General features: G+C 36.7%; 1 protein-coding gene across 1 annotated transcript in view; it reads right to left on the bottom strand.

Moving 5' to 3' along the window:
• PCDH17 (protocadherin 17) overlaps positions 1 to 14,912 on the bottom strand; it is a 95,922-nt gene that overhangs the window by 53,563 nt on the left and 27,447 nt on the right. The window contains exons 3-4 of the mRNA XM_067563202.1: positions 11,220 to 11,278; positions 10,914 to 11,086 (exon numbers count right to left, since the gene is read on the bottom strand). Coding sequence (XP_067419303.1) covers positions 10,914 to 11,086; positions 11,220 to 11,278 — 232 coding nt within the window. The remainder of the gene's footprint in view (positions 1 to 10,913; positions 11,087 to 11,219; positions 11,279 to 14,912) is intronic.

Genomic DNA, 14,912 nt, shown 5'->3' with positions numbered 1-14,912 from the left:
TAATATGACAATTATTCCCAAATAAACAATTTGCAAATGTAGACAGCACTATTGAAATGTTAAGGGTTTTGGACCAAGTATTCCAAAGCTAGGAAATTCTAAAAGTTAAGGTTGCAACATTAACTATGCCATGCTGCACAAATAATATGGTCTACTTTTCATTAATAATAAATAGTAATGTTTTGCTGTGGAAAAGTGAGAGAGGAGAAGAAAATAACGTATGTGTAATGTGGCCAAGTTGATGGTGCCCAAAGCACTCTTAACTTTTCTTTGCTAGAGCTCAAAATTTCATATCTTTGCTTAATGAAGTTTAGTGAGAATTTTTAAAATGGAAAAAACACAAATGAGCCGAAGGGAATTAGTTAAGACTTTCTGAATATATTTGCCTTTGGACAGAGATCAAGTATTTAAAAAATCAGCCCCAAATCTTAAGAATTTAGCGAAAATGGTTTTGCAACTATTCCCATATCCAACCGTCCATAAAACTGCTAGGACCATGTCCTAAGAATATGCTGTTAATCACACATTTAGAATTTACACAATCAATGGAATATTGCTGAAAAAGAGAGGGAGGCTGACATTTTATGAAATAATAATTGCAAAAATGCAGCAGATAATTTTCAAAGTTATTCAGTAAATAAAAAGATATTTCTTCTTCAGATCAGAAAAAACAATTTTGATAGTATTGCAAATTTACAGAGCAAAGGCCAAATTCTAGAAATGGAGCAATGCCCTTTAATATGGGCTTTGCTCAGAACAAAAAAGTCACAGGGTTAAGATTCAGAATACTCAACACCAATAGGTCAAACTGCCTGAGCACCATGGCCACAAACTCTAGGAATGGAACAGCAGAAACAACACACTGCTCTTACTATGTGTGGGACTTAGGAACAGTAGATTTGTAGAGTGGTCACTTCTCATGGCCACTCACACTGCAGAGACCATCAGAGAGATTTTCTGCACAGTATGAAAAGTGGTGCAGTCCTGTATGGATTTTTGCTGGCCTGCACAGCTTTTAAGGTTCTTTTGAACCTTATTTGGGGAGGCAAGGAATCCAAGGATTTGGCCCAGTGAGACTGCCAAACTTCAGTTTTTACATAAAAACTGGTTTGAATTATGCAAGCCCACAGTAACCCTCCAGGAGGAGGGCTGAATTTAAAATACTCTGTTCAAATAGCCAAGTCAACCTACCTTAGTTTTTCTAAGATGCCCATTCATGCGTTATTTATAAACCACTACAATTTAAAATCTTTCATTTCATAAAACACATTCTCTCTTTGGTTGGGTATGGGTATTGTACACTAGGTTTTATACAGCAGCAGCTTTTACTCTGAACTTTTCAAACTCCACAAAAACAGAGGTTAAACGACCACCCTGCCATAACAGCACATCTGCAAAGTACATTTATTTTTACAGTCCAGGACCAGGCATAAGAAATACATGAATTTGAATTTCTCACACTGCTGCTGTAATTAAAAAATAAATTGGGATTTTTTTGAATAATCAACTTTCAGAAACTGTTAGTTAATAACATAGTGTTAAAGAAAAAAATTAACATTAGTTGTGGGTCAGATGTTGCTTGACTGCCTCACATGAATCCCCTTGATTTCAATGGGACTATTCATATGAGTAAGACTAGCAGAATTCGTCCTAAATTTGTACAATACATTTACAGCTTTAAATAAAGATTTCCCTATATCACAGCACAACTTTGCTACGTTGAGCATATGCTCCCCTCCATTCTGGGTTGCAGAGGGGAGCAGATGGAATTAAATGTAGCTTGCCATGCTGCATGGGGGCCACTATACAGCAGCATCCCTTAGTACCACATAGCCACTATCAAGTCCTTTGGAACACACACACACACACACGCACACACATGCACAGCAGAGTTGCAACATAAAAATGGGCGTGTCACCTTCAGGAAAGGGTAGTAGTCAGGAAACATCTGTTATACATGGAGTGTTCTCAGTAGAAAGAACTGTAATACGTTGAAACATGCATCAGCAGTTTCTACTGTTCTCAGGAGCAATAAGTCTCTTTCACAGCATATGAGCCCACTCAGCACAGGGAGGTATATGAGTACTGCAGCTGGGACGAAGAGGAAGGGGTAGAAGGACATGGAAGCAAGATGAGCTGCCATTTTGGATTTGGGGGAAGCTGATAAGTATGTGGTGGTAGACCAGCACTGAGTACATATAAATCAGGGTCCATGGGGTTCAGACCCAACTTGTAATTAGTATTAATCAGTTAGTGTTACAGCACTGTGTCTAAGCATAGTCCCTCTATACATGCTAAGTAGTAGTATTATATTCCATGGATTCTTGGCTCAGAGCACTCAGCAGTCCACACCTCCTGCCAGTTCTGCACCACAGCCAGCCCTGCCTCACAGAGGAGAGGATGTTCGCAGACAAAAAGCCTTGGGATTATTCAACACAAATTTTCCCCTTCTATGCATTTTAATGTGGGAAGGGAGGATATGGCCCATCATCTCATTTAATTATGTACATGCTCTACTTATGTAATTTACATAACTGGATACACACACAAAGACACAGACTTCGAAATAAAATTGAATTCCATACAAGGAACTGTAATAAAGGAAGTGAAAGTTATAATATAAGCCTACCAAAGCAAGGACTTTCTCAGAAAAAGACTATGGGGCATATTCCTGTCACAAGAGTATGGGTTTTATGAAGTCACAATGCATTCATATGTGTTTGCCTAAAACTTCTATTAACAAAAGTAAGCACAACAAAATAGATGTTTACTATGCAAAAAAATGTATAAAACCTAAAACAATAAGAACTGTCTCTTTTTTGGTTGCCTTGTTCCAAAGACGTCGATCTCTCAATGCCCCACTTTTCTTTCCACTTACAGAAAGAATCTGAAAGAACATTGTTAGCTCAAGATAATAATTTTGAAACAGAAGTGCTTCGTCTTATTGAGCGCTGAGCCTTTTCTCTGTTCTTCTTGCAGTAAAAAAGCATAAAGCTCCACTATGTGAAATACTTATGAATTCCAAGACTTCCAAGAACAAATCACAGTACAATGACTTTGTTCTTAGCTACAGGTAAGGTGGTTTCAAAATAGGGATTACAGAAAAAGGTATGGAGGCTTAAACTGGGGGTAAGGGGATTAGGGTGGTGGTGGGGGAACGATTTCTGCATTTTTAGCTTTCAGAAATACATGCAGAAATGAGCATCTACAGTACAGCTCCCAAACCTTATCCTTTACACCCAGAGCTCAAACACAAGACCTGCTGTAAAACAGTTGTGAGCTTCAGGAATATTCTACTTACCGATGTGCAAAGAAGCACACCAAGCAAACAGCATCTGAAATGGAGTAACATTTATCCAGGTCAGGTTTCAATCCTTTCCCTTTAAAAAATCACCAGCATCATATACCAAAGTAATCTGGTGCTGAAACATCGTGTACAATACAAAAACATCAAGATATGGAAGGGAAAATATGGGAATCTTTTCACAACTGACCCTTCAAATAGCAGGTCTGGGAGCTAGTCCCACAGGACTTCTTTCCTACAGCCAATGGGGAGAAGGTCCCTGGATGAGAGGAGCAGACTGGCAGGCTTGAAGTAGAACTGGGAAAGTACAGCTCTCTGGCCTGGACAACTTCCAGTTAAAAAGGGAGGTAAATCGTTTGGAGAAAAAAATGAAGCTTCCTGTAAAATGTGGTCTGACCAAGTGGCATAACACAGCAACTGGTGCACATACAGTGCCTTCCTGTCGGATTATCCCCCTTTGTGTCTCAAAGACACATGTGTATTTCCATATAAATATAACAGGTTCTTTTCTGTATGTTTGAAAGTAAGTCATAAAAAGTTTCCCCATAACTTTTGCCTGCGCAGCTTTATTAAATTTAGGCTCTCCCATATACCCAAATTCACTACAAATACATCAGGATACCATGCTGGTGAGCCCAAACAATATGAAACATGCCCGTGGTTGAAAACCTGGTCTGGATGAACCCAACTCCAATTGAAACACAGCTTGTGGTAATAATTGATAAAGGTATTCTCATGCAAAATGTGCACATTGACTCTTCAACTCCTGAAACAGCTGCCTAAATTCATCTGTTTTATATACATGAAGGCAGTAAAGTAAATAGATAGAGACAGTAACCTGATCCCTTCTCCCATCAGAGGGTCAACACTTCATATCCTTTGTCTGCCTATTTTTAGCATAGCATCCTCTTCCTCATCCCACTCTCCATTTGATCCCACTGCTAGAACTCCCAAAAGCTGCAGAGACTTGACAGGAACAAATTGGTGGAGGGGGGCAGCTTATGGTAATTCTCTTTATCTTTATGGCAGAAACCTAGCATAGTGGATTAGACCCTGCTTCTAAGTAACTATTATTGTTTCCTAGCCTGACATCACAAAATGCCATTCGAGAACCTAAGCGCACTATAGAATTGAGACTGAAAATGGAGAAATTCAATCTAAAAATTAATTGATAGATTAGAGTTTAAAAATAAATCATACAAAAAGGGGATTCATTATTTAAGGTCTTTAAAGGGGTGGGACAAAAAAACTAAACAAAAAATCCCAAACAAACAAACAAACTCTTCCTCCTGCAATATCATACACACACTTTGCATCCTCTGATATCAGTAAATAAGAGCTGGATGTCAGATGGTCTCAGGCTTAGTTTTGTTCAAAATACAACTTTGGGGTAGCTTCCCCCATCATATAACATACAGAAATAGGCATCTCTCAGAGTCATAGATTTTAGGCCTGAACAAACTGTTATGATTATCTGGTCTGGCCTCCTGAATAACAAAGGCCACAGAATTTCACCCAGTAATTCTTGCATCTAGCTCCAACAATGTGTGGCTGAACTTTGCTAAAGCATATCTTTTATGCCCATTTGCCTTACAGAAAAAGCCCCTACAAAATATTAGAGGTTCAGCACACTTGCAGAGACTAGTTCAGTTCTATATTTTTGGTCAGAAGGTCTTGGTTTTAGCTTGTCCTTACCTTTAAAATCCTTAAACAAATATTTAACGCTATAGGCATTCAAAATGGACAGCTTAAAAGACTCAACAGGAGAATTTTTTAAGCAGAAGTGGACTTCAGCAAAGTCCCAAAATGCAAGATGCAAAATGCAAGATGCAAAATGCCCCAAAATGCAAGATGATTGTGTCAAAAAGAATAAAATACCTATGGAAAGTTACAATGTTCAGTTTGTGCACTGCACCTAGGACTTTCATGAGGAGGACAAGGCCAGTGGTACAGTTGATCAGACTCTTAAGCTTAGAAGTGCTGCTTTCTTGAACAATCTACTCACCACAGAAAACTATGAAATCTTTGGAGCTGAACATAAAAGCTATAATAAAGGTACTAAAATTATTGGAGTTTATGCTAAAATTAAGAAAAATATGTCCTTACTGTTCCTAAAAGTCTGGAACACCATAGTGGGTTCTTAGTCTTAAACTAAAATCCCCATTGTTAAAATGATACCACATTACCTGAATATCTCAAGGGGTGTTGATAACTGATTTGGTCAATCTGAGAACGCTGGCTAGACAGGTCGTTTCCTTGATACAGCATCTTTGTTGCTAGCATTTCCCCTGGCAACTGCTTACACATAAAACTACAGATGCGCTTGCTTAAAACACAGAAATCAGAAAAGGAGTAGAAATATCTGAATGTATGGTAAGGAACAAATCTGATAGGGATAAAACCTCAGTTCTTTTGGGCTCTATTAAACAGTTTCTATACTCTATAGTTCTAGAAACTGATACTTCTAAATCAGAATGAGAAAAAGTCCCTGTGACATCAAAAGGTAAGAGACTCTACATATAAACAAGCTGGCATTGCTTTGGGTCTGGATAACATTGAATCAGATGAAAGTGAAGAATGGGTATTGCGTGCAAGTCCTGACATACAACAGCAAGGTAGTCTCTTACCTGACCATGTTAGGGACAACCAAGTTGGAGTGGATGATATTCTCGGACATAAAGATTCTTAGGTGGAGTCAGAACAAGTAGTGCAGTATGACAGCTATTCACATTCTGGGCACAGAGAGAATGTGATAGAAGGTGTTCTGTCCGGGGGAAAAAACCTATGGGAGGAAGCAATGTTGAACAAAATAGTTCACAGGTTGTGTCAGTTTTTGGGGGACTCCCAACCTGAATCAGTTTCTCAGCAGAGGTAATCACCAAACTGTGAGGAACTGTGAGAAGGCATCTCTCTCCACAATCTTCTTGTTTGGATATCTCATTAAATTAGTGCTTGTGTAAGAACCCATCATTCCCAATGGCACAAAAAGCATTGGTGATGGTGTCAGAAAGCAGAACAGAATTGTGCCTGATCTTTCCTCACTGACCATCAAGGGCTGATTTTCAGTCAATTAAATAGATCTCAATGGCTTTTAATTATTCTGGGGACCTCAGGAATTGTGACAAGGCTGTCAATGGGGAGTTCAGAAAACTTCTTGGTAAAAAATTCTGATAATCTCATGCTTGTTATTGAGGAATCAATGCAGAGTACTGGCTTTCAAGAACAAATTATCACATTCTTGCTCAGAGGGTGGAAAAAAACAACAAACAAGCTACAACAGACTTTAAGGGCTTTGTTCTGTGGACAAACTCAAGAGTCAAGAATATTCTTTGAGAAGTTAAAACACTGATAATGTTTTTGTTCATAAGATTATTGTGATAAAGCTACTTCAGTTAAGATGCATATGTATTTTTGTTGATGTAAGAAGGAAAGAAGTATTATATTTTTGGGTATGCTCTTGCACAGAAACCTGGTGAGGAGATTATACGGTTCAGGGGAGTCTCTGACATGAACCTTGAAGAATTTCCTTCTAATCTTCCTCTCAGGAGGCTCCTCTGTCCTTTCTTTCCTCTCCAGAATAAAGCTATTGTTAACTAGGCAATAGCACTTATGCAAACTCCCACTGTGAGGGGTACAAGTTGGATTAAAAAATTTTTTGATACCGTACATTTAAAATTATGATATCATACCTTGTGTTACAGCAAATATTGAACAAGGCTATCAGATTCAGAGATACTTGATCTCAAAAGTAATTTAGACAATAAAATTTTTAAAAAATAGTTTTATGTAGGAAAAAGTGAGAACACACAGGACATAAATCAAAATAGAAATGAAATAGAAATCCTGCAGCATTCTAACCAGGAAAAGGATTTAGGGCTTATTAGAAAAAAATCCAGCTTTATGGATAGCTGCAATGAACGACAAATAGATTTCTAGGATGCACTAACAGAAGGATGGAATACAAATGAAAATAAGTTATTTTGCTTTTGTATTAGCCATTGGCTAGATATTATTTAGAATATGATTTTCAGTTCTGATTAACTTTTCCAGGAAAAGATATTATTGCCCTTATGTTTAAACCATAGGCATCAAAAAGAATGATTCCAGTATTTATAAATTCTATGCAAAAATAAAAAATACTCTGAGCTATTTCAGTTGGAGCAGAGAAGAGTTTCAAGGTATCTTAATAGCAATAGTTAAAGCTGTTAAAAGTGTTCAATAAAGAGAATGGGTTCAAACTGTTCTGCCTGGTGAAGGTGTTAAAATAACTGAGGGACACAACCTAAAAATGAGGCATAAACAAAAAATTCTGGCAAAACCATAAACATGGAATAAGTTGCTTAGTAAGACTAGTGAATCAGATAGCATAAAATATGCTTAAAAGACAGCTAGACATTTTTATGGAAAGAGAGTATGAAGTATACAGCAGGCTGGTATGGCTGAAATAACTTAATGGGGACATGCTTGTTTAGTACACAAGACTTACTGTTCCAGTGACTTTTTAAAAGTGTGTGTGTGGGGTTTGTTTTTTTTTTTTTTTTCCCCATTCAGGCCAAATATCCAGTTTTGATAAAAATTCCCTCCTTTGCAGACTCTCCCACATTTAATAATACTGAGGCCAGCATGAGACAAAAAGTGCCATCTGTAGATTTCCCCTTCAAAATCAAACTTTCACAACACCAGACCTATTTGGGCTTTTCTCTCCACTGTTTCTTTCCTTTGGTGGAAGCCAAAAAATGAGCTGGGTTTCCCAGGACCAGATATCCATCCAGAAGCTATTTCTACCCTACATGTCTTTTTCATAACATTTCCCATTGTTGCTACCACTGGTGCATCTGTACTAGTGGTAGCATAAGTATAGATCAATCACTGACATTTAACCACCATGTAATCGAGACATGCTCTGAGCCAGATTAGATGACACAGTTGTTAAGCTGTCAATAACCAGTTCCCACTAATGCCCCCACTGCTGGACATGGAGCTATACTACAGGTAGAAATGCTTGTAAATTACATATAAAAGTGTGCAGACCCAAACTCAGGCCAAGAGTTTCAAAAACAGGAGCCTAAAATTAGGTTCCTGAATCCATTTAGGCACCTCTGATATTCAAAAGTGCTGAACACCTAATAACTCTGATTGATCTCAGATCAACAAAAGCAACAGCATTTTAAATCTATTTAAACACCTCCTCACTAAAATGTTTGTTACAAATTGATGGTTTTCCATTCTTGAGTGCAACTTAGAACAATAACAGAGCCAGCACTTCTGACACCCCTTTGAGCTCTGGTCTAGACATCTGGTTTTTGGCCACTCTTCCATTTCCTTTTTCCCTGGAATCCAATTTTTCTTTATAGAAAACAAGACTCTTTACTTTCACTATCTTACTTGTCATACGTCTCCTCTCACAAATTGGGCCCTTTCATTTGAAAAATAAAACCCATTTTCTGAAGACAGAGAATACACTGGTGCAGGTACAATTACTGAGCTCAATATTGCTCACCTTAAAATCAAAAGAAAAACAATCACTGATTCAGTAGGAGCAGAATTGGGTTCTTGGGCTTCATTCCTGCAATGATTTCTGCATGGATGAACCTCTGTGCCTATATGAAGGTCTTTGAAGGTTTGGGACATTAGTCTACATAAGTCTACCACCCTTTTGTTACTGAAGAATTCATAGGAAACAATAAATGAATACCATTACACTTTTTAATTACATTTGAAAAATGGTTCCCTTTGCTGTCTCTATCTTTACATTTAATTGGTTGTGCAAACCCCTTTAAAACAGATTTACCTAAAGGTCTCCTGCTAATATTCAGCAACAGATCACACTTAACATTCATAGTTCAATTTCTGCATAAAAAGGAACTGAGGAATTAATATGAGCCAATTGCATGAATTGTTTTTTTGATTAATAGGACCCCTCATCCAGATATGATGACAGATGCAAACTTCTGAATAGCTCTTTGCATGATTACAAAAATAAGCAATACGAATGGTTGACTAAATTTGCTTACTAGTCCTCTTGTATTCTGACCTGTATCTGCCTTGATGTGTATAGTACGTTGCTGCACAAAATGCAATAATACGAACTCTGACTTTTAACTCTTTTTAAAAATGCATCTGTTTTGTTTATATTATTAGGACATAACTTTTCTAATTCCACTTTTTTTTGGCCTTTCAGAATTCCATTATACTTTCAGGTTACCTGTTATGTGGAAGCCTGGAGACCCTGTCCTCTGTTTTCTATACAAAAACTGAGAAACTTAGATCCATGTTCAAACAGTTTCTTTAAAAAAAAAAAATCCAGCACTGCATCTTTATACAGATCAATGTCCAATTATAAGCAGAGTCACTGTGGTAAAAGGTCAGGAAAAAAAATAATCTTTCTGGCATTTATTACTTGGAAAACAAGGCCTTGTGTGAGGTCAACCCTCCAATACATACAGAATAAATTATACTGCAGCATTATATTGTACACAACAAAAATTATATTGCAATCTCAACATGATCAGAAAAGTGAAGTAGAGCATGCATTTGCTGATGAATGTGCTACAGATCAGACTGTGCTGGAGGCAAAATTCTAGTTCCAATTAATCACCAATTAATAAAAAAGCTTATAATGTATTTCTGCTTAATTATAAATATAGCTTCTCATTAAGAACAACTTAATTAATCAATTTTTAAATATCCTTAACATTTTGAATCACTTTCCACACAACAGACTAAAATGAATAACGGATATGTGACAGTAAATTCAAAAGAATTAATTTGTTCATTTCCTTATTGCTTTTGAGACTACAAGCAAAACACAAACACACATGGAGCATTCAGTTTGGCTGACTTTACGAAATGTCATATTTCTTTTGAAATAGAAGACATCATAATTAGTGAAAAGGCATTAGAAAAAGAACGAATTGGACACAGACTTTGAGAAAATAGACATGCTTATTTATCGGAATATATGCTTATAGAGCATTGCTGCTGTTCTTATATAAATCATTGTAGCAGCTTCATAGACACTTATCTGAATCTTTCTTAGGGTGTGAATAAAATTATTATACTGAAAATCATATGATGCCATTATTTGACACTTTGCTTCTTATATTGCTATGAATAGTGAATTCAACATTACAAATAAGAAAATACAGCCATGAACTGAAAATTTCTTCTGATCAATTTTATTTCTTTCTGATTTCCCAGGCCTCTTCCTAGATCCCACTCCAAACTATGTAAAGAATGGAAATGATTGGATGTTATTTGGTCTGTTGTGTAGTCATATCTAATTTAAATTTTCCAGACAAGACAAGGCAGAAAAACTATACACTATATATTTAAGGAAATGTCCATGAAAACAAAGTATACTCTAATAGTTTTGGAAAAATACTAATTTTTAAATGATTTTTTTAAATCTTCTTTGGAATAAAAGAAGATATTGCAGTTTCATGTTTATACTTAAAGATATTGAACATTCTTTACTCTGGGACAAGATTTACTGTTTCTTCTGATAGTATTATCAATGGGCTATTCCACCATGATAAACTCCAACAGTAGCACTAATAGGTTTATTGCTTAAGCTTTACACTTTGTAGGCATTGGGAGCTTCACTCACCTTGCTCAAGTGGCTGGCTTTTAGTTGAAGTAGTTTTCATCTTGAGTGCCTCCCTAACAGACATGTCACAGCAGGAGCCTTTGTTAGTGTCTTGGTCACTGTCAGCCTGATCACTGTCCCCATGCCCGCTGTCCCTCAAGCTGGCTCTTTCTGGGTCCTTGAACGTGGAGCTACTGAAATACACATTTTAAAAAAAGAGAGAGAGAGTTGTATTTACTTGTTCCAATTTGAATTGTACTCTCTGGCAAAGCAATTTTGACAAGAATGCAAATGGGGAAGCAGAGAAAGTTATTTAACAGGCCTTACCTTTGAACAAACTGCTGCCTGCTGCCCATGTAATTGGGCTCTGCGGGAAAATTGTCTGTCTGTGAAAGAGAAGGAAAAAAATACATATAGTTGTACAGTGGACAAATCTCCTGCAGAGCAACATGATTTCCTAGAGGAGAAATGATTAATAATTCAAAAAAATCCCTTAATCTTCACATTTGTACATTTTAATTAAATTGGAAAATGCTGGCATGTAATTATGTACTCAGAACAATTAAATGATTCCGGTCCACAAATTACCTGCTAAAATAAACAATGAGGCTCCAATAAGTGGTATTCTCTGTCAGTAACCTGACAGATGACACTGTTTATGTTTTTTCATTAGTTAGATATTAAGACTGATGGTTATTATAGAGGAAAGAAAAAATTACTTAACTTTTGCATATTACAAAAGTGAATTATTCAATAATACTCATTTTTAACATAGTTACATCGTCTACTGGGATTCCGATGCCCTTACTGCTGAATACAATTTCATTTAAACTAGTACGTTGCTTTTGAATTACAAAAAATAATAGTTTAAGAATGTTTGTGTTTGTGGCTTATGGGTCTTTTCTTTTAAATATTACTGGAAACAAATGCAATCATTATTCATATGTTTGATTTTGTCTCTCTAATTAATTCTCATCAGAAATAATAGATGCTTCTGAACAATAGGGATTGCACACAAACAATAACATTAAATGATTGCTATTCCCAAATATTTTTTAAAAGAAAATATTTTATAAAGTCCGTGACTAGTGTATTTTTAGCAGTTTGAGCTAACTAACTGTAGAACAGGAGTATTTACAGCATCCAGACTGACATGGAGTTCTGCCAAAGGGAACTGAATTCCCCTTGTATCATCAACTAGAGTTCTTTGGGAGAAAGAGAGAGAGACTGTATCTTTCATAAAACACCATATATATTCATACACGTCACCTCTTCTTGCAGCTGACTGAGTGACAAAGCTTCTACTGTTCTCTGAAACACTTCATATCACGCCATTATGCTCTGCAGCAATGAGTTCTGCAACAGCATCTAGCGCATAAGTATCAGTAACACAGGGAACACTCAATTAATGAAGCAGAAGGCCCAAGGTAAGGTTTAATGTTGCAGGACAAGTGTTTACATAAATAACCAGTCTCTTAAATATTTGTTTTCCCTATATCCTTCCAACTTAATTTCTTATGTCTCTTTGATGTTATATGCAACTGATGAAGATCTACTGTAATAAGGATGATTTGCTGCTGTTTGTAGCTTTCATGGAATACTAGAAGTTTGGGAGAATATGACCCTACATGGAAATCTTCTATTCTATGTCGGTTGCTGCAACAAACTATCAAACAACTATCATTTTCCCAGTATATGCAAAATAAATTTAGCTATAGAACTTGTGATTTATTTTTTTTAAACTACAGATTATTTGGGGGCGGGGGAGGGGGAGAACTACATGCTCTCACCCACCAGTTAATGAAGAGTATTTACACAGTTGGGGTTTTTTTCCCCTACTGCTTATTAACTCTTTGGCACAGACAGCTGGTGCAGTATTATCAGGCATTTTGTATTAACATTTGAAGCAGTTTCAAATTTAAGATTTGGCATACAAAAACACTATGTATGTTGATTTAAAATTAATCTGATTTTGCACGTGAGAGTTTTCTTTTAAAATGCGAAGCAATGCAAATCATATGTCTGACAACAGAATCAGAGACTTTTTACTCCTCCATTTTCAAAATAAAATGTTTTAGTTCTATGGCTCCAAATCACTATTGTAGCCTCAAACCTTCACAATACTTTTCAAATATAGGTATTTATATGTGCATACAGCAACTGATTTTATTAAGATGTAAGAAGGTAAAATGGAATTCTGTAGTGGGCAATATCAAATTCTTAGATACCATCTAAGAAAAGGGAGGGAATGTAGTCTAGAGAACTGGAATTTTGGCATTCTGGGTTTTAATCCCAGTTCTTTGCCATTGACTTTTTGTATGACATTTGGCAAGTCTCTTAGGGCCAGATTTTCAGAAGTGCTCAGCTCTCACTACTGGGGTTAGCTTTTGAAAAGTGCTCACAGTAGGAGCTGCAGAGAGCTGAGCATTTTTGAAAATCCAGCCACTTCATTTAGATGCCTAAAGAGAAGCAGTTTGGTGAGTGGTCATTTTTAATGGTCCTTAGTATCTACTATAAAAAAGCCTCTGTTAGCTTTTTATTTATATTAAGCTTGTTCTTTAACATGCAGACTGTAATGTATGTATATCAAGTTTTGAAAGTTTTCTCAGTTTTAAAGGTTAAGCATCTAAAGGAATTAAAATAAAAAGTATGGAATGAGGGACGGAAGATAAGTATTTAAATATTGTTACAGTTTATGTGATCTCTTAAATGTTCACATGTGGAATATTATAGTACATATCTCAAAACAACCTTAATTCTGCCTCCATATCCATGCTCAACCTCAGCCTACAGACCAGAAACCTTCTTATACTCACCCACCCTAAACAATATATATTCTGAAAACAGCCCACAAATGCTCACAAATCATAGCTCATCCCACCCAGCATACTGTATATGGCCAATGGAGCCAACCATCTTCCAGATCCCTTTTGTCTCAACTATTATTGTCCAGAGAAACCAACCTCTTGCTCTTATTTATGCTAATCAGAGATTTGCCTCTTCTTAATCTCAATTATCTATTATGTTCAAGAGACCATCCAGAATCAACACTGTTCCCATCCATAGTTCCACTATTAGGAAAAAAGCCAAAGTTACCTCATTCAGTATATATATATATATAGAGAGAGAGAGAGAGAGAGAGACTGGATAGCTCAATATAATTTCCTTTTTCATCTTCCTAATGTGAGTCAAAGATGCTATTTTACAGATTCAGGCCACATATTGAATTTAGCTCAATCCACCCTACATCTATTGCCAAGGGACATCATAATGCCCTGTTCAAACTTTCTATTTAGATTCTCAGAGCTGCACCAATCATCATACTATCTGTGTGCCTCTCAAGGAATAATAACCAAATCACAATAGGTCATTTGTGCAAACTTCCCACCCTTTTTTCCCTGAAGCACTCAGGGTTGCGCATTTTTAAAACAAACAAACAAACAAACAATTCATTTCCTTTCCTTCACCACGGCTTGTACATTATTTACGTATATACAGGAAGAGAGATACAGGACGTCTAGAATATATTACGTTTTCATTTATAATCCAAGAGCCAGTGCCAATGGCAAAAGGGTTTAGATAGCTTTTCTCCTTCTTTCCTTTCTGATCCTGGGATCACCGACAGGTAATTTGATCTTTGGTGCAAGACAAAACAGCCTCAAAACGATATACTGCCCCATAACAGTATTGCCAGTATGCCTGGAGCACAATGCATTCTGGCTACACTGCCTTCAATCTTCAGTGCCAACGGGGATAGGAACATAGTACATATATACGAGATTTATATCACCTAGAAATTTGCCTACTCAAGGGGGAAACCCAGTTGACTATTTGAATGAGCTATCTGTCTGCTTTCCATTGCCAAAGAAGCACAGAGGAGCCGGGGTGTGAATGGGGAGGGGAGGATCTAGAACTATGAGTTAAAAACATCTAATGTTATAGGTGTTACAGTGTAAAGCGTAACCCTGTTAGATGGATGGCAGTTTGGCATATAGCAGCAGAGTTAAGGCTGTTTTTTTA

The sequence above is a fragment of the Emydura macquarii genome, unplaced genomic scaffold (genome assembly GCF_026122565.2).
Source record: "Emydura macquarii macquarii isolate MOO-44397 ecotype Brisbane River unplaced genomic scaffold, CSIRO-AGI_Emac_v2 contig_2473, whole genome shotgun sequence".
NCBI lineage: Eukaryota > Metazoa > Chordata > Testudines > Chelidae > Emydura > Emydura macquarii.
Note: the sequence above shows the minus strand (reverse complement) of the source record. Positions and strands in the feature narration are given on the sequence as shown.